This window comes from Dermacentor albipictus, chromosome 4 (assembly GCF_038994185.2).
Source record: "Dermacentor albipictus isolate Rhodes 1998 colony chromosome 4, USDA_Dalb.pri_finalv2, whole genome shotgun sequence".
NCBI lineage: Eukaryota > Metazoa > Arthropoda > Arachnida > Ixodida > Ixodidae > Dermacentor > Dermacentor albipictus.
The window spans coordinates 92,414,529-92,440,637 of NC_091824.1; the positions used below are offsets into that span (position 1 = coordinate 92,414,529).

Consider the following 26,109-nt stretch of genomic DNA (forward strand, 5'->3'; position numbering starts at 1 on the left):
TGGGCGATGCCGCTGTTCCAACAACAGCACATATCGCTGTTGTAGAGAGTGCACCATAGGTCACACTCATTATTCGATGAACACGCATGTGCATGAACAAGCATCACTTGGTCAGTACAAAATATATTTAATCACTGCCACAAAATACCAAAATCACATAGGGATAATATAAATAACAAAGAAGTTTGATCCTGAGGGTTGTATATACATTCTTGATGCTGATCCCAAGTTGTCCAAGCAGGTGTAGTAAAAACAGAGTGATGAGAGATGAACACATGTGGCACTTGCATGCACATACAATGCTTTAACATCATTTTACACACATTGTGTTTGTTTCCAATACTATACAAGCAAGCTCCAGTTTTCACATAGGTAACACAATGCAAAATGCTTCTAGATGGTATGAGATCGAGTTCATACAATTTGCACAATTCACTCATTACAACTTGACCTTACTTGGGTATTGTTCTTATTTACATAGTGCTCAAGAAAGTAACTATAAATGGGCAAACGTGACTGTTTATGCAATTCAATGGTAAATGAAGACAAAAATGTGCACTGAGAGATGTTAGTAGTAACAATGATAATAAATTAATGAAATAATCAGTATAGATGAGTACCTTATAGTGACATAACAAACACTTATACCTTGTGCGATTCTTGTTAGCAAAATGGTGCTGGAATTTGGCAATTACAAAGAAAGCTGATTTGTTTGACACAGCCCTCCATACTGGCATTAATAATGCATTACTGCGAAATATGTCGGGCATCTTCTTGCAAATGTGCAGTACAACCTTTCATTTCACTCGATGAGTATCTATACACTTTCACAAAAGAAAACAACGCTTCCTAGTCAGGCCTTGGAATATCAGTTTGCGGTTCATTTTAATCAGAGAAAACGCACAGCAGTGGCTGTGCTGGTCACGATGAATATATCTACAGCCAAAGTTTTTCTTTGCTGCTTCTTCAGATTTACAAAGCTAGAGTATTTGCAAGACAAAGCATACAGAGCAATTATTTCTGGAAAAAATGCTGTGTTAACAGATGCCCATTGCACGACTTCAACGCTGAGTGCGTGACAACACTTTCTTCACTTCGAATCTTATCTTTCCAAGCTTTCTGTAAAGGTACCTATAGTTAACCTTTTGCGGTCATGAACATTTACCCACGCTATAGTCATTCTAGTGAGACATTGTATTGCATGTTTTGGACTCTGAGCAGAGAGAGCTCTTGTGTGAACAAACACATCATCAGAGAATTATTAAAGAAAAATTTTCCTTATTCCTGAGGCTCTTGCATACTGGACATTTTCCAGCTAGCATCACACAGTGAGTAATCACCACAGATACTATTTTCTATGGTCCTCATCATTGCTTTTTTTTTCCTTCGGTGCTCTCATTCAAGGATGTTTGCTTGTCATCTGAAGGTGGCATATATTCCTCTTCGAAACTAAAATCTTTTTCAGATTCACCAAATTCATCATGCCAGTTAACTCCTTCGGTAAAATGTATGTAGAGAAAACGTCGCTATCTTTGATGTTCTGCACAACAAAAAGTGTTCATGCATTTCACGATTACTGTCAAAAGATTTGCTACCCTTGCACGCAGACACTGGGAATTGCATTTATCAAAAGTTTAAAAAGTTTCTGAGAGGTGCTACAACAACCAGCATGTGCAAGTGCACTTGCGTATCGGCCACCTCCCGGCAAGTGACCAGAACAAATATTTTTGAGTGTTGGGAGAGGCCTGGCCAATGACCAAAAAGGGTTAATGCCAGGTCAAGAATGCAGCAACAAGCACATCTCAAAGGAAGTCTACATACATGCACCAGCGCATCACTGCCGCTGATGGGTTCTCTCGTAATGCCTGTGCTCACGTGTTGATCTCTCACATACTGGCCAATCATCAATCATTCACATGTGCATGCATTTGTGTTCTCTCAACACTACTACATACTGTGTTGCCTCAGTGCCCTTTCCTTCTACATATGTGCGTTTGCAGTACACTGCTCGGTAAACACAGTGCTTTCAAGACACTGCATGTGCCAATTAAAGCTACCAACGTGTGTGCATGTTTGCATTGCCTGCTCGATAGCAAGCACATGTACCATCCTGGTGGCGTGCCCCTGTATGCATCCCTTTGCTGGCTTTACTCACCACAGCAGTGGTTCTCTGCATTTCTTGTGGGTGTTTGTGTGGCAAGTTCCCCTACCATTTGCACCTCCCTTTAGCTGGCCTTCCTATCTGTGCATGTGTGACTGCAACGGGTTTGTCATTTACTGTAATAGCACAGATGCACATTTCTAGATAAGGAAAAATGCAAAGCAGGCACAGCATACTCTTGTAGAGTAGTTTCTACTGCATTCTTATGGCACCTTCGGGTGGTGGTTTTGAGAACGCTCTGGCTGTTCTATGGAAGTGGTTATGAACAGCTTCAATGCTGTATTATGAGAATAACTGGGTACGGCAGTGAAAACCTGCCTTCATAATCATCTGTGGAACTTGCTTATTCAAGCAGTAGCACTTTATTGCCATCCTAAATTACCTTTGCAGTGCTACCAGAGTGCTCTAAAAAGACCACATGAATAGGCCAGTAGTTTGTGACTAACTGAAATTTTTCATCACATCTCCACTGAAACAGAAATACAAGAAGGGCTTGCAGGGAAGTAGTTCCCCTCAAATGAGAATACTAGGAATGCAAAAGAGTGCATCTTAGTCTAGCAAGATTGCACAAAACATGCTTCCTAAGGTAAGCACAGATGACCGAAGTATGGGTACTTCGAAAGCTTCCCTTGGCCTTAACTTCAAGTATCTAAACAAGTGTATACGGCCCACAGTGGATGAATTGACCAATGCCAGCTGCATCAAGTCCAAGACGACAGCTTGTCACCAGTGTCTAAAATTATGTAAAATCTTCCTCGTCCACATCGGGCAAAAGGTCTGCTCTACCGATCATGTCATCCTCATCGGGATCTCCTGTGAGAAGAGCACCAGTAACTGCAAAGCTTTTCTGCACTGCATCGTGGCTTGTTGCTTGCAAGTGACGCCAAGCTGCAGCAATGCACTCCAGCATTTCCTGGACTGTTGGTATGCTTCTAGAGGAGCCCCTGTCAACTGACATCTTGTTGACCAGGGCCTGAAACTTTCTTCGCAACCAAACAACAACAGGATGAGTCTGTGAGGAGCAAGCCGGTGGTGTTATGGCCACCTTGATGTCGCTGCCAGCTGAAGCGGCAAACTGCTTGTGCGGCTCAAATGAATCCAAAATAAGGAAGCTCGGCGATGGCACAAACCGACCCCAGACGCGCTCTGCCCAGTATTCAACAGTGTTTCGATCAACTTTCATTTCTTCTTGGCAAAGGACAAACATTCCATTTACTTCCGAGACACTGCTTGAACCCTTAAGCACAGCGAGAGGTGGTAAGACACCGCCGTCAGAGAGACAGGCCAGAAACACAATAGCCTGTGACTGTTCGAAACCACAGCGGCGAACAAGCAGCGAACCTGTGCCTGTACCGCCACCTGCACCAGATGAGAAATAAAGAGGCACTTCATCCATGGCACCGATAGCTGCACTGGTCACACCACACTGCTCCTGTAACCTCTGAACTTCCAGCCGGAAAGAGGAGATCTTCTCTTCGAGCACTGCTGGCAGTGGAGTGTCCAAGGTAGGCATCTTCTGCAAGAGTGCCTGATGTCTCTTGCAGAATCGAATGGGCCAACCTGCAGAGCACTTGAAACCTGCCCTTGTCTGAGATAAAGTCGCTATAGCTTGCGTCTGAATCTCATTGTGAGTAACACTGCGATTTTGCTCTAGCTGTGCCAAGACCCACTCGAGAATCTCATCATCTTTTTCATATCGCAACTGTATGCCAAAACGTCGAGACCATCTCGAATACCAGCCAATACTGCATTTCATTGTGGTGTCGCCATACTTGCGGTAAGTCTCTGCCGCTTTGGCACGGACTTCATTAGGCCCTGGCTTGAAGCCACTGCTTCTGCATTGCTGATACCACTGGTAAACTTCCTTTTCAGCCTCCAAAGCCTTCTTACTTTTTGAGACCTCTTTTTTTCGCACTTTGCCTTCTTTGACCATAGCCTTAAGTTTTTCCTGAGTTTTGCTCCAGTCTGACAGACTGTTTCGGTCAATCTGGAAGTACTTTGAGGCCTCACTAAACTTCAACCTTTCAGCTACCTTTACAATTTCTAGCTTGACAGCAGGAGGAAATGCAATGCGGAATTCTTTCCCTGAGCTGGACTGCAGCTCGGGAAGGTCTTCAATCATTTGCTCCATTTCGAGTCTTTTCTTGTGCCACACGTACAACCACCGGCAGTTTGTTTTAACCTGGTCTTCTCCAAAATATCGAATGATTTCTTTGACCTTGTCCTTGACTTGAACAGCATCTAGCTTCGCATTTGTTGCATTGCAATCAGTAAGCCAAGTTACAAACATCTGCTCTGCAGGTGAAACAGTGGCAGTCTCTGTGCTTTTAACAAGGCTGCCCTTCTCATGTGGGAAAAGCCGCTCCAGCTTCTCTCGATCCCGGCACCATTCAGCCACCGTCGAATGGTGAACCCCAAAGTGCTCGGCAGTCTTCTTAAAGGTTGACTGCAAGGCAAACTTAACGACCTGCAACTTAAAGTCTGGAAGGTATCGCTCGTTTTTCTTCTTCTGTGCAGCAGCAGCAGCACTACTGCTGTTGCTGTTGCTACTCTCTGCAGCAGGAGGAGCTGATGATGACTGTCCATAGTCTGTGTAGGGTTGGTTAGACACTTCTAAGGAGCACGCAGGTGTCATGCCGTGGTCATAGTTGGCATAGCTGTCATAAAACGGTGGAGCAACAGGTTGCCTATTATCGTTTTTGTGCGTTTCGTTGCCTCTCATGTGAGTCTGGTCCGTCCAGTATGAGCCATAAAACATGTGACTATTCTGGACAGGCGGTGGCGTCATTTGATGAAGTTGGTAGAATGGGCGCGAGAGGCGCTGGGAGTCTAATCCCATGTCTGGGGTTGGATATGGTGGACCTGCGTGCTGTCCATGCTGCTGCGGCTGACCACACAGCGGAGTATAATGGGGATTGCAGAGCGTCGCGCCATGACCACTACTTCTGTCTAGTGAAGGTGGCAACAGATGCGGGCTCAGTTGCTGTGAGGCATGAACCATTCCTCGAGGTGGTTGCGGTGATGTAGTTATCAGAGTATTGACCATTTCTCGTGGCGGCTGCACTGGTGTAGTTGTAGGATGCATGTGATGAGATGGCGCCACTGCAGAATGCAATGATTGACTTGATGGAGTGGCACACTTTGCATGTGTGTCAGGAACAGCATGAGGCTCAGAGGCAGGTGGTTCATGAACTGGTCTGTCTGGCACGGTTGTATGAAGGACCGGGTGATGTGCAGGCATGGCTTGGGGCTCAGCAGACATGGTAGTAGCAGCAGCAGGCTGGTCCACGGCAACTTGTTGTTGATCTGTTGCAGCGGGCTGCTGATGTTTTTCATGGCTCTGTGCTTCAGCGGGAACTAAAGCTGCATCTGGTTTCTCACTAGGCACATCTTGGCTCTCAGTGTGACCCTGCATAATGAAGAATGCACACATTCTATGACCTGTCTTAGCCTCAACATGTCCTTGGAGGATAACAGAGAAAATAAGAGAAACTTCTCAAAGTTTGATGGTACATACAATTGTAGGCCTGCACAGAAAAACAAGGGACTGACCAAAATTGGAAAATTTGGATTTGCAGAAATTGGTGGACTCACATGTGAAGTTGTGCTTGATTCATCTTCAACATCAACGTCCTCTTCATCGACAGAGAGGTCCTGTGGATTCATTTGCTCACAGCGCCTCTTCCATGCTCTGTGCCAACCATCGCCTGCTCTGAACTCAGGATGACCATGTTTCTGGAACAGGCGCTGAGCACGAGCGCAAACGATAGCCTTGGTGAGCTTTCTACCTATGAAAGAGGAACAAGGTAGCAAAATTTAATAACCCATAGTAGGTGTGTCCCAGTAGCTGCAGTACCTTTTTTTTGCATTTTCTTGTACCAAGCCCACAGCTCCAGATCAATCTCACTGGCACCCCTAAACCTTGTTCGCCTTTGCCTCGTTGCTGGTGGGGGCGTTGGAGGAGAAGGCGGCGGTGATGCGGGTGGTGGTGATGGAGGTGCTGCCGGGGAGCTCGCTTTTGCTGGCGGCTGTTCACGAAAAAATACTGTGAGCAATTAGGCTATGTGACGGGAGGTATCACAGATGGAGAGCCACAAATGACAAACAGGGTGATCTAAGCTAAAAGTACACTCAAATGAAATCTTTTAATGGCATCAAATAAAAAATTTCTTTCAACATTTCTCCCCCTCCTTGCAAGGAGTAGGCTTGCTACCACTGTCTGAAAAAAAAATAAGCAGGCAAGAGAGAGCGGGGGTAAAGAGGGAAAAGGATTAAACGGCTGTGGCCACCAGACATACCATTGAAAAAGACAAATGCAATCCATTTTACCCAAAGTTAAAACACAACAGATTTCTGATAATACAATTACTTTAACTAGAACAATGTATGAAAGTTTCCTAATATGTGCATGTCAACAGAGGGTGCCACTGGAAGCTGCTGCACTTTTACAGAATTTAATTTGTTGAATTTGTTCCGTTTACATTGGCTTTTAAACCATTCTGTCTACCTAACAGCTGTTGTCACAACACAGTTTACTGGTCACTCATTGAATGAGAGCCAGAAAACTGGCCACATGCACTGCTAAGGACACTGTATGAAATGTGAAAGTAATTAGCCTCCCTGAACCATGATGCCCAGACCTTGCCATCTTCCTTTGAAGATAGTGATATGACATACATGTAAACCCTGAATCTTTGCACAGGCTTACAACATAGTTTGGAATTGAGAAGTACACTGCAATAACTGCCTATACAGAATCATCTCAATTGCAGGCTATGCGGCGGTTCAGCTGCCTTGCGCCTCTTGAATCCCAATAGATCATGTTCCTTTTCCTTCTTCTAAAGGTTTGGTGTCACCATATAAAAAGTAAATATTATATTACTGCATTTTTAAGCATGTCAATTAGTTAGTTCACGAGTGGTAACGTTTGTGATGCAATGTCAGCACAACGAAATTATGTGTATACGTATAACTGACAATGCCTCATGGTGAAAAGATGATGAAGTAGTGGCTCACAGTGTTAACAAGAAGACTTGAAACAACATAATCATAAGTGGCAGCACCATGGAGATTTGATGTTCAAACCTCCATGGTGCCACCAGACCCACTTAACTAAGGACTACATGCGTCATTCTGCTGCACTAGCAATAACAAAATGTTGCATATGTACCCAGCCTATTAATTCAACAATGGCCATTTAGACTAGTAAACAACTCTTGTGACCAACACTGTGCATAACAATACAAAGAAAAAAATCTCACCCTTACATACGGTGTGAAACAGGTCATTTCTGGAGGCAACTGCAGCAGAGTCACCTCATTCAGCTCCTAATGAAGCAAGAAGAAAAGAGGCAAATTAGAAATGGTACACCTATCAACAAAGCTCTACGCACAACTTTATAAACACTTTGCTATATCTGGTACAAGTCTTGCTATATTGGAGCCTTTTCATACGCTTCACTACACCTGACCTTCGTACAGAATCTGGGTTTTTCCTCTGAAATCGTAAAATAAAGAGATAAAGAGATGGTACGGCACAAACATAGTTATAAGAACAGCTACTGAAGTTCATCTTAGTCAAAAGGCCCAGACGCAGTACCCACAAGACTTTTGCCGATGTGGGCCCCTCCTAGCTGACTTACAACATGGAGCCTGTGATACCCAACATGAGAAAGAAAATATATATGTAGATTACTGGCTAAGGTAAACCACGCAAAGAAGTTGTTTATTCGAGTGTAGTATATGCAAGGCAACCTTTATCTTATAACTATTGATAATAATGTTTCAAAGCAAATTCGGGTTTCCAACGCAAGCTGGCTGTGCTTTGATTGACATTTTCCACCAACTACATCGCCGCATGCCACTGTCGACCCTCACCGTCACCACGCGAATATGGTTGCAGACATAGAGTTTCCTACAAAAATTACTAGAGGGAACTCTGGCGCTGCAGTCGTTGTCCTACCATGGGAATGATTGGAAGTACATGGATTTGTCTGATCTTCGTGCTTGTGGATTCAAACGTTCTTGTGGCTTTGTATATTGCACTATATAAATCTTATTGTCGTATATTTCAGCGCAATCTATATTCTTCGAAGTGCAGAAGACGCCGGGAACGTGTACAATTGCTATTAATTGCAATGATTGAGCTTGTCCAGGTGGCCAAATCGAAACGCACCAAGCGTCTCAAGGCACTGGCATGCCCGCGATAAATTCATAAGGGCGTTTCATTCGCTTGTCGATACATGCGTCCGTGGCTTAATGGTTTCAATATCAAGCTTCTGTGCTAGAGTCCCTGTGTTCGAATCCTGCCGTCGGGCAATATTAATGATGTTTATTTAATCATTTATTGCGCAATATACTGTTGAAAATTACGAGTTTACAAAGTTACAAAGCCGTTTGAAGCCAACAGGACGAAGTTTAGGCAAATCCATGTACTTCCCATAATTCCCATGCTGGGACAATCGCTCCCATTGCAGCTCCCGTAGACACTAGCGCCAGAGTTCCCTCTAGTAATTTTTGTAGGAAACTCTATGGTTGCAGAACTCCCCACAAGTTCGCTGTACATAGCAGGCTTCATGCAGCTTGAAGTATCATCCAAAATAATGGCCAATTACAGTACGGAGCCTGGATCTTATACACTAAAATGTTTGCCAAGGTGCACCAAGATGCAGGATGGACTAGAGAGTAGACTGAGGCATTTCAGTCAGGCCAATGTCTATGTCATGACATGCTACGCTGAAAGCAAGGAGAGGCTTTCCTAGCTTCAATAGTTGCACTTTATTGTGCAAATGAAACTAACTGGACGCAGCACGGCTTTGGCAACCCAATAACGTCTATACTTGTGTCCCACTGAAAAACAAAGTTGGACTCAATGTTTTCTGTTACTTGGATACCTACTGTAAAGCATCACTTTATTCATTATTAGCATGCTGCTTGCATGCACTTAGTATTATTGCAATATACATTGCAATGTTATTTGTATTTTAGCATCTCAAATGATTGCACTTAAACATGTGAATATTCTCCTTACATAGGTCCCAGCAAACATTTAACCATGCACCCTTTGCCAGTGCCATAGATGATCCTGTTATAATTTTCAAGTTCTTCGCATCTCTTCTCTGGCCATTTCCCTCTGTTTATGTTAGCGTCACAGGGTCTATAGCACTGCAAAAGAGGAGTGATTCTAATTCGAGACAAAGTTTGTGCAACAAGTGCTTGCCTTTGATCCACTTAAGCGGGAAGTTCCCTTGAACAGCACTCCGAATCGTTCACACCACCGCTGTGCCCACTGCAAGTCAACCTTTGTGTCATCCACCTTCAGTGACTCAGCCCTGAACATCAGATCAGACACACTTATTTCGTGGCCTGCGAGTGCATCTCTTCGGACGCCAACAAACACGTCCGTCTCCCACTGTGGAATGCCTCCAGAGTTTACTTTCCTGGTTATTTCCAGCTTCCCTTTTATCCAGTGTTCCATAAGACTTTCATCCAAAGAAAGAAGTATGCTGGCTTCCTTGACACTTTTTTCTTCTGCCACACCAATGGAGAACAACTTGAAAGAGGCCGGAAACGGGTCAGGAATATTGCATGTGTTTCTGACTTCGGGCTTTGGGGTTGGGGGTGCAACATTCTGGTCAGCTTTCATCCAGTGTTTGACTTTGTGTACTGGTACTCTGAACTTTTTTGCTGCTTGATCAACCGTGTTTGCTCGAGCATAGGAGACGATCTGTTTCTTCAGGCCTTTCGGTGTGTGGCTGCTCTCGTAACCTTTGGATGTGGATGAGGTTTGGGCTTTAGATTTAGTGCTTTTCCGGGAGTACGACGAGGACTTTTTCGTGGAAGGAGTTCGCTTTTTTCTACGTTTCTGTGCCCTGGCTGCCCTGGGTGAGAAATCCTCATCGTCGGCACGTTCTACGTAAGCTCCCTTGCTGCCACTCTTTTTAATCTTGAGCTTAACGAGCAGCCTTTTTTGACCTTGAGAACGTCTCTGCCTGGCTTGAGAATTGTTTGATGAGGCACTTCTTGGCGTAGGAGTAAAGTCAATGTCAAGTATGTCACTCGGCAGGTCATCGTCCGAGTCGTCTCCGCTGCCTTCATATTTTAGCGGCACAGCTTGCTTGCGCCTTGGTCGAGTTGGCAACGTCGATTCCGACATCGCCTCTATTTTTTTATTTTTTATTTTAGGACGTGATCATGTGCCCATCGCCTGAAACATGGAAAGGAACGAGTTGACAATCTCTGCACAACCGCTCGCGACAAAGCTGCTATTTTCTCCAAGTGTTTACACAGATATCAAGAAAATTTGCCTATTTTGTCCCAGTACACGGTAAAGTATTCTGAGGTATGTAAATAGCAGCCACTATTTGTTAATCACAATGGAAAACTGGGGATCACACAAAGACGGGTGCCGCATTTCTCATCGTACAATAAGCAGGCGATAAAATGTTATTTAATTAAACTGGAAGAATAAAATTGCAATAGGCACAAGGTAATTACACTAGGCTAGCCTCAATGGTACCCGTGTTAGAAATATGTCTCTAAACAAGACCCCTAGCGTACCAAGGCTTCCGTCAGATGTTGTCAAGGTACAGCACCCGACAGAGACGCGATGTGTTAAGCATTCCTCAGACAGCGCGTGCGTACAGTACTATCGCGGCGTATATATAAACATTTTAAGACTTTACCGTTACCTCCACAGCACATTTGAAGAGAACACTGCATATAAACACAAGCATGGCGGATTTTTAAAGCGACAGCACTAATGGCGCTGAGGCCTGTGTGCACGAATATACGGGACACACTGAAGTTGGAACACGGTGCAATGCACGGTGTACTGAACAGCAACGTTGAAAGAAAGTTTCATGTTAAGCTGCTGTAGTGTAAAGAAAGGAATAACTTACATAAGAGAAACTGTAAGTCAAAACATTACTAAAATCACATGCAGAAACAAGAAAAGTGAGATGATGAAAACCGAAGCAGATTTGTGAATTACTTATTTAAGTTAGCACGGCGACAATAAAGTATGTACATTTGGCGTCAATAAAGCAAAGTAATTTCACAGCTATAAACGCATATGTCATGTTTCACGCTAGTCGGTCAGCGGTACGTCAGCGGTGGTCACACGCCGCTGGGTAACATAGGTTTGACGGCGTGAGTACTGCCGCCTGGCAACTCTGTTGATGCGGTGTCCGGATTTTGTTCCGAATGTTTTCGGTGGTAGTGTTGTGATCCCTGTGCACTTGTGTATCGAAGCTTAATGTAAGCAAATGGCGGAGAGGTTTTCTCGGTTTCATGAGGTTCGAGATTATCAGGTATCTGAATTTATCATTCTATAACGAGATTTGCTCGCCGCTGCGGTGTTATTCGGCGATCGTTTTAAAACCCTGAATATCTGTGTGGTCTAGGCCTAAGGGTCCTCGGGCTGAGTGATAACAGCAGGGAATCGAGCTTTTGCAATCAATAAGAACTCATTGGTGATTTGTTGAGCCATGTTTAAGTTCGTTAAGCGTGCTTTCTTTGTGTTGTTGTTTCGTACTGCTTCTTATTTTGCTGTTGACGTTTAGACATTGCCCACCGACGCCCTGCATCTGCGCAGGTGCTGTAGCGCGTTTTGGACGCCGTGCCAGTAGTATTACAGTAGTAGTGTTACAGACGTGTCAAATGACAGTGAAATCAGTCACTTGCACATCAGCACGTTTGTAACCTGTTTCGAGGCCGTCTCGACATCTGCACACTGTCTTCCTGTGTGGCTGTTTAAGCTGCTCTATTTTCAGTGCCCATGTGATAGTGTAACGTACGGTACGGTGTTTTGCTAGACCGAGATCGTTTGCTTCACAACAAATATCGTGGCCTGTTTATTTTGTGCTGTGTTTCGTTGGACTATTTGGTATGTGTCGACAGGTGCCCGAGTCCTTTAGTGTTGCCCTCGTGAAAGTTACGGTGGCCACATCCGTCTGTTTATTACCCTGACAACTTAAAAAAAAAAAATTATCACTGGCTCGGTGGATCACATAGTATATCTCTTGTCTAGTTGGCATCATAGCGCATTTGTCAACGATGCTTCTGTGGTTCGATCGGCATAGACGAAAAAAAAAAGAAAACGATGTCATGTATGTTCTCAGAACTCGATAAAGCGAGTTTTTAGTCGGCCTAACACAGACTAGCATCGACAATCCTCGAGTCCTCTCTTCCGATGATCTTTGTGCTCGCAGTTCCGCTTTCGTTTCGCGATACAAGTTACGCTTAAGTTACGAGAGTCCTGCACAATGATGTGACAACGCTAATCCATTTGGCATGCCGAATTCGCGTTGTTGATTCCCGCACCATAGGTAAAAGTGGTCTTCTATTCTTGCGATCGATCCCGATCGCGATCGAATTTCTCGGTATAGATTGGGTCATTTGCACAAGCTACGGAAGGGGGCCAATCGCTATCGAATTATTCGATCCTGTTGATCGGGCTAGATCGCGGTTGGAAGTGCCCCGTGGAACTGGGGATATACTTTTACTAGGAATCAATAATTAGACGATATTTCGTCTAGCTGGGAATTAGTTTCATTAGAAAAAACATACGCAGAATGCCTTCCAAAATAGTGTAAAAGGGGGTAGACATTTAGGCTTCTGTGTGGAATCTGAAGCATCTACCCCCTTCGCTAATACCATTTTGGTCAACATTTGGTTTGATTTTTTTAATGTGAATACTTCTGCTAGGTGAACCATAGAACTGCGTCCTGAAACTCAACTTTCTTGGGGGTGAATGGTCCTGACGAAGGAGCATGGCAAATTGCAAATCCCATCAAATCCTGTGTTCACAAAACACAGGAAAAGGTGGTTTTGGTTGCTCTCACCCCATAAATTCCCCATGTGGCGTCCCAGTGCACCTATTAAGTGGGGACCTCCACAAGTAGCGAAGCACCAGGCTAGAAGACGTCTCTACCCATTAGGAAAGCCTGTTGGTTTTTGGTGGCACCAGGATTTGAACCCAGTACCTCCTGCATGCAAGGCAGATGTTCTACGACTAGGTCACTGCTGCATAGGCTTCGAAAAATGATCTCACTGCAAGTTTTAAGGGCAAACAGCCACAGGTGAATGCTAAATTACTTGGAAATTGTCAAGATGCATATCTAAAGTCAGCAAGAAGTCAAGAATCCAGCAAAGCCTCCTACCAAAAAAGCCCAATTCATCTGCCATTTATCCTCTTACAATGCTACCAGCACGGCCCTAGCTGTTCAGCAACAATGAGCACACATACAAACGGCCAAGAACAAGAAAGCTCACCTTGTGAGCAAAGTACCTCATCGCTGACAACCCCTCTTTCTGCTTTTACGTGTGGGTGTGCCACTGTGGTGATATACCAGAGAAGTCTGAAAGGACCGACAGATCCCTTCACGGACCGACTACTCATATTTGATGCAATAAGAGCTCCCTCAGCTGGGTGAAGGTTTTTATGGAGAGGGCAGGGTGGGTAAAAGGATAAGGAAAGAGAGGGAGATTATCTACTTAGTGGTTACTGATCCCTTTGTGCAAGTATACATGTTCCCTTTGAAGGAGACTTATTCCTGCATTCTATATGTGTCACTGTGCGTGAAAGGCTCACCAAGGTCACTGATATGTTCAATAAAGCTGTAAAATATGCTTGAAGGTGCACTGCAAGCAATAAGTATGGCCGTGATTTAAAAGAAGCACCATGTTAGATGCCACTGATTCTAGTAACATAAAGAACTGCATTTTTTTCTTTTTCCTTTTCAGGGTAAAGGAGTTGATGTTTATGATGACAACCTCATCGAGCTTGAGCAGTCTTCTCTTGCTGAGCCAATTACACAGGTAAAAAGCTAGTTCTTTGGGTTTAGTGTCCGGTTTTACAAAACTAATTAGTAATAATCAAAACTTATGCTTGCTTATGCTTACAAGCATAAGCCATCTTGCTTGAGTGGCTAATTGGAACTCGTGGCCCAGTTGTTTACATGGCTAAGTATAAATTACCCGATTCTTGTGCAGTTACTTGTAAGAAGCGATGCCATGTCTTTCTGAGATGGTGCCATCTGTTCTTGGGTGTTTTGCAGCAATTTTTGTGCATTTACAATGACAAATAGTCTTGTGTGCATTAGTTTTAACTTGGCTAAGCTTCTACTGAGGCGATACTGTGGGTTGAGGTGTATAAGTCTTTGCAACTGACTTGGCCACCACTGTACATAAATGAAAGGACACAGTCAGGCCTAGTTTTTCAGGGTGCTATATTGATCTGTTTGTTCTTACATAGGTTGTACAACCTCCAAATTTTTACCCACACTCCTTGCAGTGTTCTGTGTTTAGGGCACATGTGTGTTAATATTGGCATTAACCAATCTCATCAGTTTGACCTAAAGAAAGTTCTTTACCAGCTTTAATGTTTTTGTTTTTTTTCTTGCCTTCTGGCCTACTTGGATTGCAAATCCTGATGGTATCTGCTAGCACTCATCTTTTGCAGCAAAATGGTTTCAGTATTTCCTTCATGCACCCCTGTGGCAAGCTGCATTTCTCTGGCCGTCTACACATGATCATCTTCTCGAAAGCCAAATTTTATTAAAGGGACCAATTTAATATATGTTCGTAAAATAGACTTACTAAATAGGGTTGATTTTACCACAAGCTGGGGCTTTCCAAGTTGCAAAGGAAGTTAAAACAAAAGATGGGTAGCAGATAGGTTACATTTCTCCAACATGCATAAACACCATGAAATTAACAGTTTGAGAAAAGGAATAAGTTACCTGCACTAATAATTGGCTTTTTTTCTTCCACCAAAGAAGTGTAGACAGTTTTAAGAGAATAGACAAATTCAAACACGCAGTTTAAGTGGGTGGTTTAAAGGTAGACAAAAACCCGGGGCACTGCGCCGACCAAAGTAAAATTTAAAAGAAAAGACATTTTGGCTCCCGCATGGGAGCCTTGTTCACTGGTAAAATAAACAAAGGTGTTCGAGCAGCTCGTTTAAATAGTCTTGAACACGTGACGCAGGCAGTACAGTACAAGCCATGTGCGATGGGAAGATTTTCGCAGAAGACTTTATAACATAGATGGCACTAAAATAACATTTAATTCATTGCAACTTGAGCAAACTTCCTGGGCTTACAGCATACCTGCCAACTGTCCCATATTCTTTGTAAAGTTTACAAATTTGGGTTCGTTTTGCTATGGTGCGAATGTTGCAGCAAGTTTTACGAAAAGTAGGTTCTGTTTGCGAAACAACTTTTATGGTGCTAAATAATGGGGTGACACAAGATAGAAAAAATTGCACCCAAGAAAGCTATTTCAATAGTACCTGCACGACCTTTCCGTGGCAGCACAAGGCACCATATATGAGAAGGGAAGCTTCTTCAAGCAAGTTTTATTCCAACAATTTTTTGAAGCTGGCGAAAAAAACAATGGCAAACTCCCTGAAAAAGTTGTGATCTGAAAACAATGTGTTGCTTATCAGTCTTTTCTGTTGCTAGTGTGCTGCATCTAGGGGGTAATCAATCATTATTAATATGCCTATGTATCCCGCAAGAGGTGTGCTCAGTGCAAACTTGAAAGAAAAATGATTGCAGCAGACTCCTCACGGATTGGCAGGTATGATGCAGTCTCAAATTGGGAAGTGAATGGCAGAGGCCTCCCTTATTAATGCAGACCCTTGTCTCTGGCAGTATTCTTAGCCTGTGAGAATTTTCTCCTGGTTCATTCATGGCACTCGGTTTCTGAAAGCTTCTCTGTGAGCTTGCACATTCTTTGAAGCTGCAATAGAAGAGCTGCACTTGAGCCCACTTACAATGGACCTGACCATCACATGGAATTTATTAGGTTAATTTAAGTATTTGCACTAAGTGAACATTGCAAACATGATTGAAAATTGGGGCAGTTTTATTTTGTAAAATTGGTGTACCACTTAGGCAAACTTTAACTCTTTAAGGATGGAAAAAAAAATTAAGAACTTGCAAAAAGTGATCTTTTTTTTTTGTTTCATGTGAAAGATTCTGATGGTTATATACTGCAAGACCATGCAAAATATTTCTGTCAGTAAGGTGCAGTTTACTAGGCGAAAAAATTTACACTGTAATATGAAAGTGGGTTTCACTGCACGTAATATTTATGCTCCCAACTTCACTTTTCAACATTGCGCCATGTGATTTTATTTATGAAAAGCACAAAATAAATGTGCTCCACCTGGAAAAAGGGCAAAATAACACAGCAGCCCAAATTGTCTTCAGGCCTGCATGAAAAAGAAAAATAGTGCTGGTTGAGCTGGTCTTGTTCATCTTTTTTGCAATATTGCGCTCGATGAGCTGAGCTCGTTTTCCATCCTTAAAGGTTTAATGCAGACCTATAAACTACGGTTTCATATTTGCTTACATCAAAGGAGTGTATGTATACCAAGGCTCCACTGTAGACCCGTTGCTTTTGGGACATCATAAGCAATCATGCGTCTTCAGCTAAGTGCAGCAGTGAATGTTATTTTCACAAAACCATTGTTTCATCTTTATTTCCTAAGTCAGTCAGCATACCTGGCATCTATAGGGCAGTAGCTAGCTTGCTATGGCACTCATTGTTAAGGTATCCTTCGCTTTTCTTTGTTAGGCAATGAAGAATGTGGCGCAGCAGTCTCTCCTGCATGTTGTTCCACACACAGCACTGAGGACAAAGCATTTTACAGTCTCACTTATGCTAAAGCTCATCACACTACCTAAACCAGGGGATTTGAAAATGGGAAAGACATGGGAAGATAGGAAACATTTATGACATGGCTGTGCAATTTGTCGTTTTTATCACCTCCATGCATAGTAGAGAAGTAATGTCAGTCTTGTGCAGCTATGTGCAGTGTGCTAATTGGCAAATAAAGTGTGTAAGTGCCACAGATTCCATAAGCACACTTCCTTGCACGTCTAGCATTTGCTTATTGAGATGGACAACTGCGTGCCCGCAGGGCTGTCAAAGCTGAGGGTTGTGTGCAAAAGAGAGGAAGAAAGAAAAAAGGAAGGGCACAAGGTCTGCCATACTGGTTGGGTCTAAGAGCATGTGTAGAGCAGCGATGTTTCAGCATTTTGCATGTCCCCTGTTGAGGGAGAATGCAGGCACGAAAAGGAAAGCTGCTGTACCACATGTGGGAGGTGGGAGTGTGTTCAGTCTGTCATTGTCTTGATACAAATTCTAATGATGACATTGTCTTCAAGCAATAAGCAAGCATTTATTATAAGTAGGACTGTACGAGTGGGCTCACCTGTGCCTTGGGGCACGTTAAAGAACCCCAGGTGACCAAAATTAATACGGAGCCTCCCACTACGGCGTGCCTCATAACCAGATCATGGTTCTGGCATGTAAAAGACCAGCATTTAAATTTGTAATTTTTGTTTTAGCTTAGCTTTGAAAGCATCATCATACGTCTCATTCAGTGGGAAACTATTTGTGGCTTTGTAATAGTTATGTGCGCTTTAGATTACTGTATTAGTTTTTTGAATGACTTGATGCTTATTCACATTGTGGCTCGCTGTGGTGTCTTTCATGCTTTGTCATTCAAAGCAAGGTTGCACAAGGAGTTGAGTCCCATTTAAACCTTCTGTCACTGGTCACCGGGAGCGCTACAAACTGAGAGTACTCTTCCATTGACTTCCTGGTCATCTCCTGACAAGGAATCCATTTACTTGCATAGCCTTATGCTTCCCCTTTCTTTTTATGACACACTTTCAGACAGGCTGGTATAAGCAGTGCAATGGCAAATGATTTGGCAAACATCTATGCATCCTCCTGCAGGGTTAGCACCACATTTGTACGAGAATGTCCTCTAACAGAAGAAATTTCCCAAAGGAACATTTTACCTTCCATTTCAATTGTACTAAATTGAACTGTTTAGCTTTGGAAGTGTGTCTGTCGGTGTTTCAGTGTTTCACTTGGCCTCTACATGCAGAATGGGCACTCATCTCATTCTCTTGCTCCATCCGTGCGCTGGCTTTTGTATATTCATGCCCCTGGATATCTTTTCTGATGCTTTTGAAATGTATTCTTGGGATCTGGCAACTTTCAGTGCTGTAAGAGCTGTTAATAAAGATGTTGCATCCACCCAAAAGTAGTATGAAGCTTACAAGGCAAACCCACGCATGTTCCTCGTAAGGCTTCACAGTGAAGTAAAATTCGTGTTAGTCCAAGTGTACATATTACCTGGCACTAGTATCCTTCCAAGGGCAGTTGCTTTACTGAGTTAGCAAGAAGGCTAGAGGTTTGCAGCATGAGGGCACAAGTTGAAGCGCTGAAACAAACGAGTTTGCAAGTTTGAGGCGGATTTGTGGTGAGAGTTGGCATCCATGTGAAAAAAAGAATCATGAATTGACTGAACTGGAAGGGCAATGCTGCCAAGATTGGTTTTAAGACTGGGATGACACACTTTTTTTTTTCTTTTTCCAAATGCCCAGTTTTTGTCTTAGAAGTCCATTGGACTTCTTTTGTAGCTTCAGCCAACTTTCAGGTGGTTGCCAACTTCTCCCTTTCATCAATCTACTTTCACCATGCGGATTTCCGTAGAACTGATTCCGGTTGCCATGAGAGCTGTGAATGGGAAGGGAGGTGGGCATCTCTTGGGAACTGACAGTGAGCGTGTGTGTGTCGTGTGTGCTCCTTGTTGCCCAACCAAGCACGCTAGTGGTGCCGGGCATGAGGTAGAGGGCCGCCACTGCTGTCTCTGCGGGTGGCCGCTGCCTCGGCGTACGGGACTACTTGCTGGGGGCGCTTGTTCGTGTTGGTTCTACTTGGCACCTCCCTCCTTTCTCTCCTCCTGCGGGGTTGCACCTCCTAGGACAATCTCGGCTACCAGCTGCTGCTGCGACATGGCTGGAAATCCGGACAGGGCCTGGGCAAGAATGAGCAAGGTTGGATTCTTGTCACTACTTCCTCCTCCCTTTTGTGTTATGGTGTCGTATTGACTCGCGTAAAAACCTCATACCTTCTTCAGCACTTTGTGTAGGACGCATGGGCTCAGACGTCAGTAAAAAAACTTGGGAATTCTCACAATGAGAAATACCCTCCTCACAAGCACTTGATGACTACTCCCTTCGTGAAGGTGCATCATATTACTTTCTTTAATGAAGGTAAAGAAGTACATGCCACACTGAGCAAGGCAGTCATAAACGAGTAATATAGATGAGAGAATCTAGTGATTTACTTGAAAGTGTGCAGATGCTGAAAATGTTTATTCAAGTATGTGGTAGCGTGATGCTAGTTTATAGTTGTGAACCGTTGCCAACTTGCCAAATTTGCTATACATAATTTTTCTTCTGCGGTGATCTTGTTATATGAAACTTGAAATGTATGACTAACAGAGTGACACAGCTAAGCTTGGCCTGCTGCATCACTTATTACAAGCTCATAATTTGAAAATATTTGAGAAGGAACTTTTTGTGCAATGTTGCAGCTGCAGCTATTACTCAAGTGTATATGGCAATATGAAGTGCCTTGTAGGTTGGAAGAAGAAGAATGCTTGAAAAGAATGCCAGAGCCGAACTCTCCAAAAAGCATGAATCTTAGCAGCTTTTCATGTCTGCCTAGCTAAACCAAGCAATCAAAGCTGCAGAGGTCTGTTGATGCATTTTTGGACATGGCATGTGATCATTGTCTTGCCCACATTTAAGCATTTAGAAACCTAAAGGCACATATTGTATATGAGCTTGAAGGTTGGAGTGAAATGTACTGTTGCTTCCCACTAATGTGGTTGAATTTATCTGAACCAGTTTTCTTATATTATCAGGAATCCCATCAGTCTACAGTTAGGCAGTCTGCAAGGGAAGTACTACAAAAAAAATGCATTGATCTTTTTTTATATTTCTGATGTGTTCCTATGCTCACCATTTATCAAATAAGCCTTTAGGAGGAGCAAAGGCCTTAAGCAGTGGTCATGGTCACTTCCTTGTTTCAAGCGAGTTACTCCTAACATTTATCAATTTGTGCAATCTCCCACCTAGAGAATTCATTGATCAGCTAACTGATCCAAGCTTGTGCAAGATCCATAAATGTGTTTGTGTGTGTATGTGTGGCCACAGTATCTCTTGGTATGCTGCATTACAACCTTTATGTTTGGTGTTTGGTCTTTTAGTGTCCATAATAATCAATAACACAAATATTGCAGCTGGGACAATTAGGTTTGGGCACGTAGTTAGGAAAATAATGTTGGCTGTTGGCATTTATTTATCCAGGTTTTTGTATCAACATTGTAGGCCCATAGGCATTTTTAGGCACTGTGTCAGACACACTTAATTTTTTGACACATTTTTATTTTTTGCATGTGACCCAAACTAACTTTTCTTAAATATTCAAACCTTCTTTTTTTATATATACATAGCTCCCAACAAGTTTGTTTGAAGTTCAGTATATTGCAACCTAGAGCTTGTAAGTTCCTATGAGCTGTGTCGTGCATGAAAAGTGTCTGGGCATGCACATCAAGCAATTTGAAGTGGCAATCAAGCAGTTTGCAAAAACTGCATTGTGTTCCTCGTAAAATATATTTATGCAAACAATACACTTACTTGCTTTAATTCAAAGCAATGCTTTCTTTTCAGTATTAATTCAAAGCAATGCTTTCTTTTCAATATGATAGTTTGTATGTCGGTGTGCGCATTCCTCGGGCTGCTTTTGAAGTACCTAAAGTGCCCATTTCGACTTAATAACATTTTATTTGGGCACTTAGTATTTTATACAACAAACTAGTTTTGCGCCAAGACCACACAAACAAGGAAGGAAACAGCATGGGTGCTTACTTGACTGTTGAATGAGCGTAAAAGCATCCTACGTATATAGCCCTCCCAGACCCGAGCGCATGCACACACATACAAGGCATCAAGTAGATTCAGGTAAAAAAATATATTATCTGAGTAAGCGTGAAAGAAATTTCTGCTCGGCCTCGTACAGAAAAACAGATGTGTCACTGACACAACTCTGACCAGCTTTTCTAATGTAAAAAGCCTCCAAAGTCTCATGTGCCATTTGTTGCCTGCCTCCACCCAAAATCCTCACATCTCGGAACCATGGAATACCATTCGTATTTTACACGTCTTTTGCACTGCCTTAGGTAGTTAAGACAAATTTCTTATTTAGGTGCAGTTTCAATTTGTAATTGCATGTGCTAGTTAGTGGTCACTGCATGTTGGTATGTTGTGTATGTAAATGTGCAAACAGCATGCCACTGTTTCATGCGAGCACAATACTTGATAAAATTGTTTGCATGCCAGCCTGTGGTTTTGATTATGGTCAGTCATCACAGAGTATCATTTGGCATCTATTCGTAACTGATGTCATGGCTATGCTTAAACATTTTTACTTTATTATGCTGGAGAGCAGTGCTTGTACTGAGCTTACTATTGTTCTCCATGCTATTCTAAAGAGCTAATGATATATTGCACAGCTTGCTTGAATGGAATCGGACATGCCTTTGCTGTCAGTTTGGGTTGGTTGAATGTCGAGTAGTGTCACGTAGTTTCGGTGCTGCTGCGTTATTTATGTAAATCAACTCCAAAAGAAACCGGAATGTAGTTCTCAAATTTCCTGTGAAGCATTTCGTAAAGCTCTGCCATAGTGAAACCAAAGCATGTTGGTGCTGAAAACTTGGTTCTTTACTCGTATCGGCCGCTCTTTGGAAGCTGTTGTATTGGGCCGAGATGAACTGGGCCTGCAGTTTCGGGATTGACTGGAGGATGTCGTTGCACCGTGGTGGCATCGCAGTAGTGTGGTGCATGCACCTAAAGCTGGAAGCTGGTGGGTGCCGACTTGAGCCAACTTGAGCAACTGATGCCATGCGCGTGAGGTGCTGCTGGTCTCCTGGTGGGTGTCATCTCGGCAGCTGCTTTCATGGATATGCTGGAAAGAATGTTCATCACGGGTTCCTTTGGGAAGGTGAGTTGTTAGCTTGACTTTGTTGCTCAGCATGTGTGTGTGAATAGAGTAGAGATTTGGTTTGTATGTGGTTCTAGAAATTGTCATTAAATACTTTGAATTTTTCATGTGATTGATGTTTTGCAAAAGATTAATTGTGGAGCCTGTCAGTATGATATTTTAATGTGTGCTAGTATGCAGTGAATCCCAAATTTTCTGCATGCCTGTTGACAATTGTGTGAAGCCTTTTTTTGTAATGAATACTTGCGGTGACTGTTAATTTATCAGTACATATACAAGCTGCCTGTTTGACCAGGAGCACTGATATGTTTTGAACACTTCATCTCTTGCATTAAAAGAAGGTTCGGGACCTTCGAAACCCTAGAGAAAATAAGATACTGGCAAACCTCGGAGTGCTCAAAATAATTCAAGGGTAATAGCTTTTCTACAGCCAGTTTCGGCTTCATTTCCCGGGAGGGTGACTGTGTCGTGACGTCATGACGCAGAAGGTGGTCATGTGGGAGCAGGACATCGCAACAATGTTTTGGCACTTGCGTCAGCTCAGTTTGTCACCTCCTATGCTGCTTTGTAAGGCCCAGCATAGCACAGGACTGAGCAAGCTGCAGCAGGTGTCAAAACATCTCAATGTCCTTCTCTCACGTGGCTGCCTTCTGCGTCATGACGTCGCGACACATTCACCTATTGGCAAACTAAACCGAAACTAGAAAAGCAACTAAGTTAAATTATTTAGGGTGCTCTGAAACTTACCAGTATATTTTCTAGGGTTGCAAAGTCTAGGACCTCCATTTAATTTTAAAAAAATAAAGAAATATTGTGTCAATACTCTTTTAACGTGGGAGCAGCATTACTTGCTTGTATTAAGAAAATCTAGTTTTGTTTAGTCATTTACCACTCATCTTCTTTCTGCTACATTTTATCAATGGACAAATATATGGTAAACTTCGTTCTGGTACTAACATGATGAAACCTTGAAATTGGGTCTGTTCAAAAGTTTGCCTTGAAAGGTGCCCTGCATTTGCAAGAGAAATGCAAACAAAAAACATATTCCAAGCTATCTGTATTAGAGGAAGCCAGTTTCATTTCCAAAAATTTCGGTCCACCTTGATTTTCAAATTTCTGACTTTGCACAACCCTACCTGCGAACAAGATTTGTTTGGAATACAAGAGCATCCTGAAGCTCATAACATGTGGAACCTAAGTGTAATATTATAAGTACAACTAGAGCAGTGTGATTTTTATTAAGTAGTAGATATGCATAGTACATAAAGAGAATATTTCCAACACTTGCATCATGCCAAGAGTAAATTGGGTACTGTCAGTAAGGGTCTTATTAACTTTAGTAGCTTGTCACTGGTGCAAGCTTGGCAAGTAGATTAATTTCAGGCTTGGCTAGATTGCTGATAAATCTTGGAAATGGTGCTGACAATGCATATAGAGATAAAAAAATGTTTGCCATAGATCAGGGCTTGAGAAAGGTGATTGGAAAGAAACATTAATATGAGTTCTCTTCAGACAGTGGGAAGTACAGTATTGGATGTTATTACATGGCACCACAGCGATAGGTGATTGTTATGCACATGCTTTCAGCTAGCTCTCATGCAAGTTTTTATTCTGTTAGTGTAGTCATTTTATTTTTGTCCTGTATGTCAATATGTGTAACTTAGGGTCACTTTCTGGTTGGACGTGAATGTAATGATACAAACTGATTTCTTAGGTTGCTACATGTTTGGTTTAATAAATTACCTTTACAATAAGGACTGAAACATGGGTTCATGCTGCATTAAGTTTTTGTAGTAAATCAACTCTCATAAAAAAAGCTTAAATTGCCCAATTTCGATCTGTACTCCAAGATGTGTTTGCACAGTTTTTCCTGTGATCTCCTGCCTTAGGTCTTTAATATTCCTTTAATGTCATCGGTAGATTTTAGCACCGTGTTGTATAATGTTATTCAAAGCGATGCTAAAGAGAAACCGTACATGACTTTAGCCTGGTAGATTGTTCCTTCACAACTCCATTTTGCAATTAATTGGCAGATATAAAGTTCACCGTTAGCAGAGTAAATTAAGTCCAGAGGGCACCTCTGCCCTCCTTTTTCTTTTTTTTATAATGCACACTCAAATCATGGTGTCTTTGACGTCAGTCTGAAGTTGTAGATTTTCCTGTAGTCAAATGACCTTTATTACGAAGCCCTTTGGACCTCCAAAAGAATTTTGTAGTGTGAGCCACACTGGCCGAGGTTGAGCAGTTTCGCGTGGCTCCTGGAGAGCCATGCTGCGCATGCGCACCGAAGCCGCCGCTGCCGCGCGCACCTCTCCAGTCTGCCCATTCCGGAGGAGTGACGTCATAGCTGCGGCAGACACACTGGCGCCGGCATGTGCCCAGCTGTGCGCCTCCGTTGCACAGTAGCCCAGTCTGACGCTGCACCGGAGCCACTTGATAGCGCCTCTCATTTTGTGCGCATGCGCAGAGGTATCCGTGGGGGTATACATATAGCGGGGCGTTTGCCAGTGTGGTATAGCCATAGAGAAGGAGAGCAAAATTGCTGCTCAGCGGCGCAGAAGAGTGGAGAAGCTTAACTCATCGGATCCCGAAGTAGTTGCCTGGCAGTTAGCGGTTGAGCTTAGGAAGAATGAACAGAAGAAGGCTAAACGTGCTGCGGAGACACCTGAGCAAAGGGAGGAATGTCTAGCAAAGCGACGTCGCCAGGAGGCTGAGTGACGTGCCCGACCATGACATACGTAGCTCACGCTACGTATGTCCTGGCATAACCGAGCTAAGCCACTGCTATTTTTTAATGCTGATTGCTTTGTTGTAACGGTTATGCACCATACCACTTGCAATAGAGCAAGCAGGTTCAGTGAAAGAATACAGGTGACTTATGTTAATTCAGCCCTGGCGGTAGCAGCGAATGAGTCGAATTATCCAGCGGGTCGCATTAATCAAGCAGACAAAACACCAAAACATTTATACAGTTGATTAATTTCGAAGTATTTATCACAGTTATAAGACGTCCCTAAACCAGACACACACCCACTTTTTAGCAAGAAAAAGGTAGCATGCCTCCAATTCTGGCAATCAAAAAAAGAGAGAACCAGTTAACTTTACTTTCACTAAATGGAAATTTATTTACTTAATGTCCATCCTCATCACTCTCAGACAGTGCTTTATCACTGTCTATTAAGAAACACAACATGTCGTCCTCCATATAGTCCATAGTGCGCCTGGCATTCTACATTTAGCAGCCGACTCCACAACAATAGCCAAGGGGATGGCGGCCCATGCCTAGACTGCTAGTTTCATGCCTAGACTTTGCTAGTTTCTCCTGCCATGCATGCAATTCTCCGGAATGCCAAGAAAATGTTATGTGACTTGTTGCCGTTAGCTTAACATGCAAAATATCTTATTGTCTCAATATACTCTCGTAATCAGCCTTGTAAGCGACTCGGCATCGTCATCATGCTGTGCTAGAACTCATACATTGCCATCCATGGTCGCCATTACCCTGTTGTGATGGTAATTAATGGTAATCACTTAACATGCAAAATATTTTATTGCCTCAACATACTCGTAACCAGACTTCAAAGCGACTCGGCATCGTCATCATGCTATGCGAGAACTCGTACATTGCCATACATGGTTGCCATTACCGTGTTGTGATGGTAATGGCAATGACGCTGGCTAAGCTGGCAGTAACTGTAGGCTGTTCTGAACACGGTTTCGGTTTCGTATCCGATTGCACTGCCCAAGCAATTTCTGGATGAATTAGGAAAAAAAAAAAAAGGCACACATTAGAGTCGGATTAATACTGCAGTTATTTATTGTGGGCTACTGTTTTCGATTTAAAATCTCTCTGAGGCAGATTAAAAATAGCCATTTATGACTGCACATGTATGTTCGACAAATTCACTCTACCCTAAACACTGCCAAAATGGATGGTATTGGAGTCGATTAAGTATTAGAATCGCCACAGTGATCATCATTGGGGTCAGATGCATGAGTGATATTAACATGATTACAGGAGATACTTAGTGGAAGAAGTGATTTTTTTTTCTGTACACTTCATCTGATGAA

The 26,109-nt window shown here is 42.9% G+C and overlaps 2 protein-coding genes across 12 annotated transcripts in view; one reads left to right on the forward strand and one right to left on the reverse strand.

The window, feature by feature from the left end:
* Nucleotides 1-103: 103 nt before the first annotated feature.
* Nucleotides 104-11,197, reverse strand: LOC135897562 (uncharacterized). 5 transcript variants are annotated; one of them, XM_065426226.2, is made up of 6 exons: nt 11,061-11,197; nt 9,380-10,366; nt 7,423-7,488; nt 6,018-6,189; nt 5,756-5,949; nt 104-5,570 (listed from the first exon to the last, which is right to left on the reverse strand). In XM_065426226.2, exons 2-6 carry the CDS (start codon nt 10,313-10,315, stop codon nt 2,901-2,903), a joined length of 4,038 nt encoding a protein of 1,345 aa, XP_065282298.1. In that variant the 5' UTR covers nt 10,316-10,366; nt 11,061-11,197; the 3' UTR covers nt 104-2,900. The 5 variants fall into 5 exon arrangements, with proteins under 5 accessions (XP_065282298.1, XP_065282299.1, XP_065282295.1 ...); XM_065426227.2 differs by lacking the exon at nt 11,061-11,197 and adding an exon at nt 10,851-11,030 and having other exon boundaries at nt 7,429-7,488; XM_065426223.2 differs by lacking the exon at nt 11,061-11,197 and adding an exon at nt 10,851-11,029.
* Nucleotides 10,373-26,109, forward strand: part of LOC135897561 (microtubule-associated protein futsch-like) — a 42,354-nt gene continuing 26,617 nt past the window's right edge. The window contains exons 1-4 of one of the 7 annotated variants that reach the window (XR_010563082.2): nt 11,387-11,471; nt 13,906-13,980; nt 18,792-19,025; nt 21,868-22,038. Coding sequence is in view for 1 of the 7 variants with exons in the window: in XM_065426217.1 (XP_065282289.1) it covers nt 11,427-11,471; nt 13,906-13,980; nt 18,953-19,025 (193 nt within the window). In the remaining 6 variants the exon portion in view is untranslated. The other 6 variants (XM_065426222.1, XM_065426220.2, XM_065426219.1 and 3 more) reach the window with 6 other exon arrangements.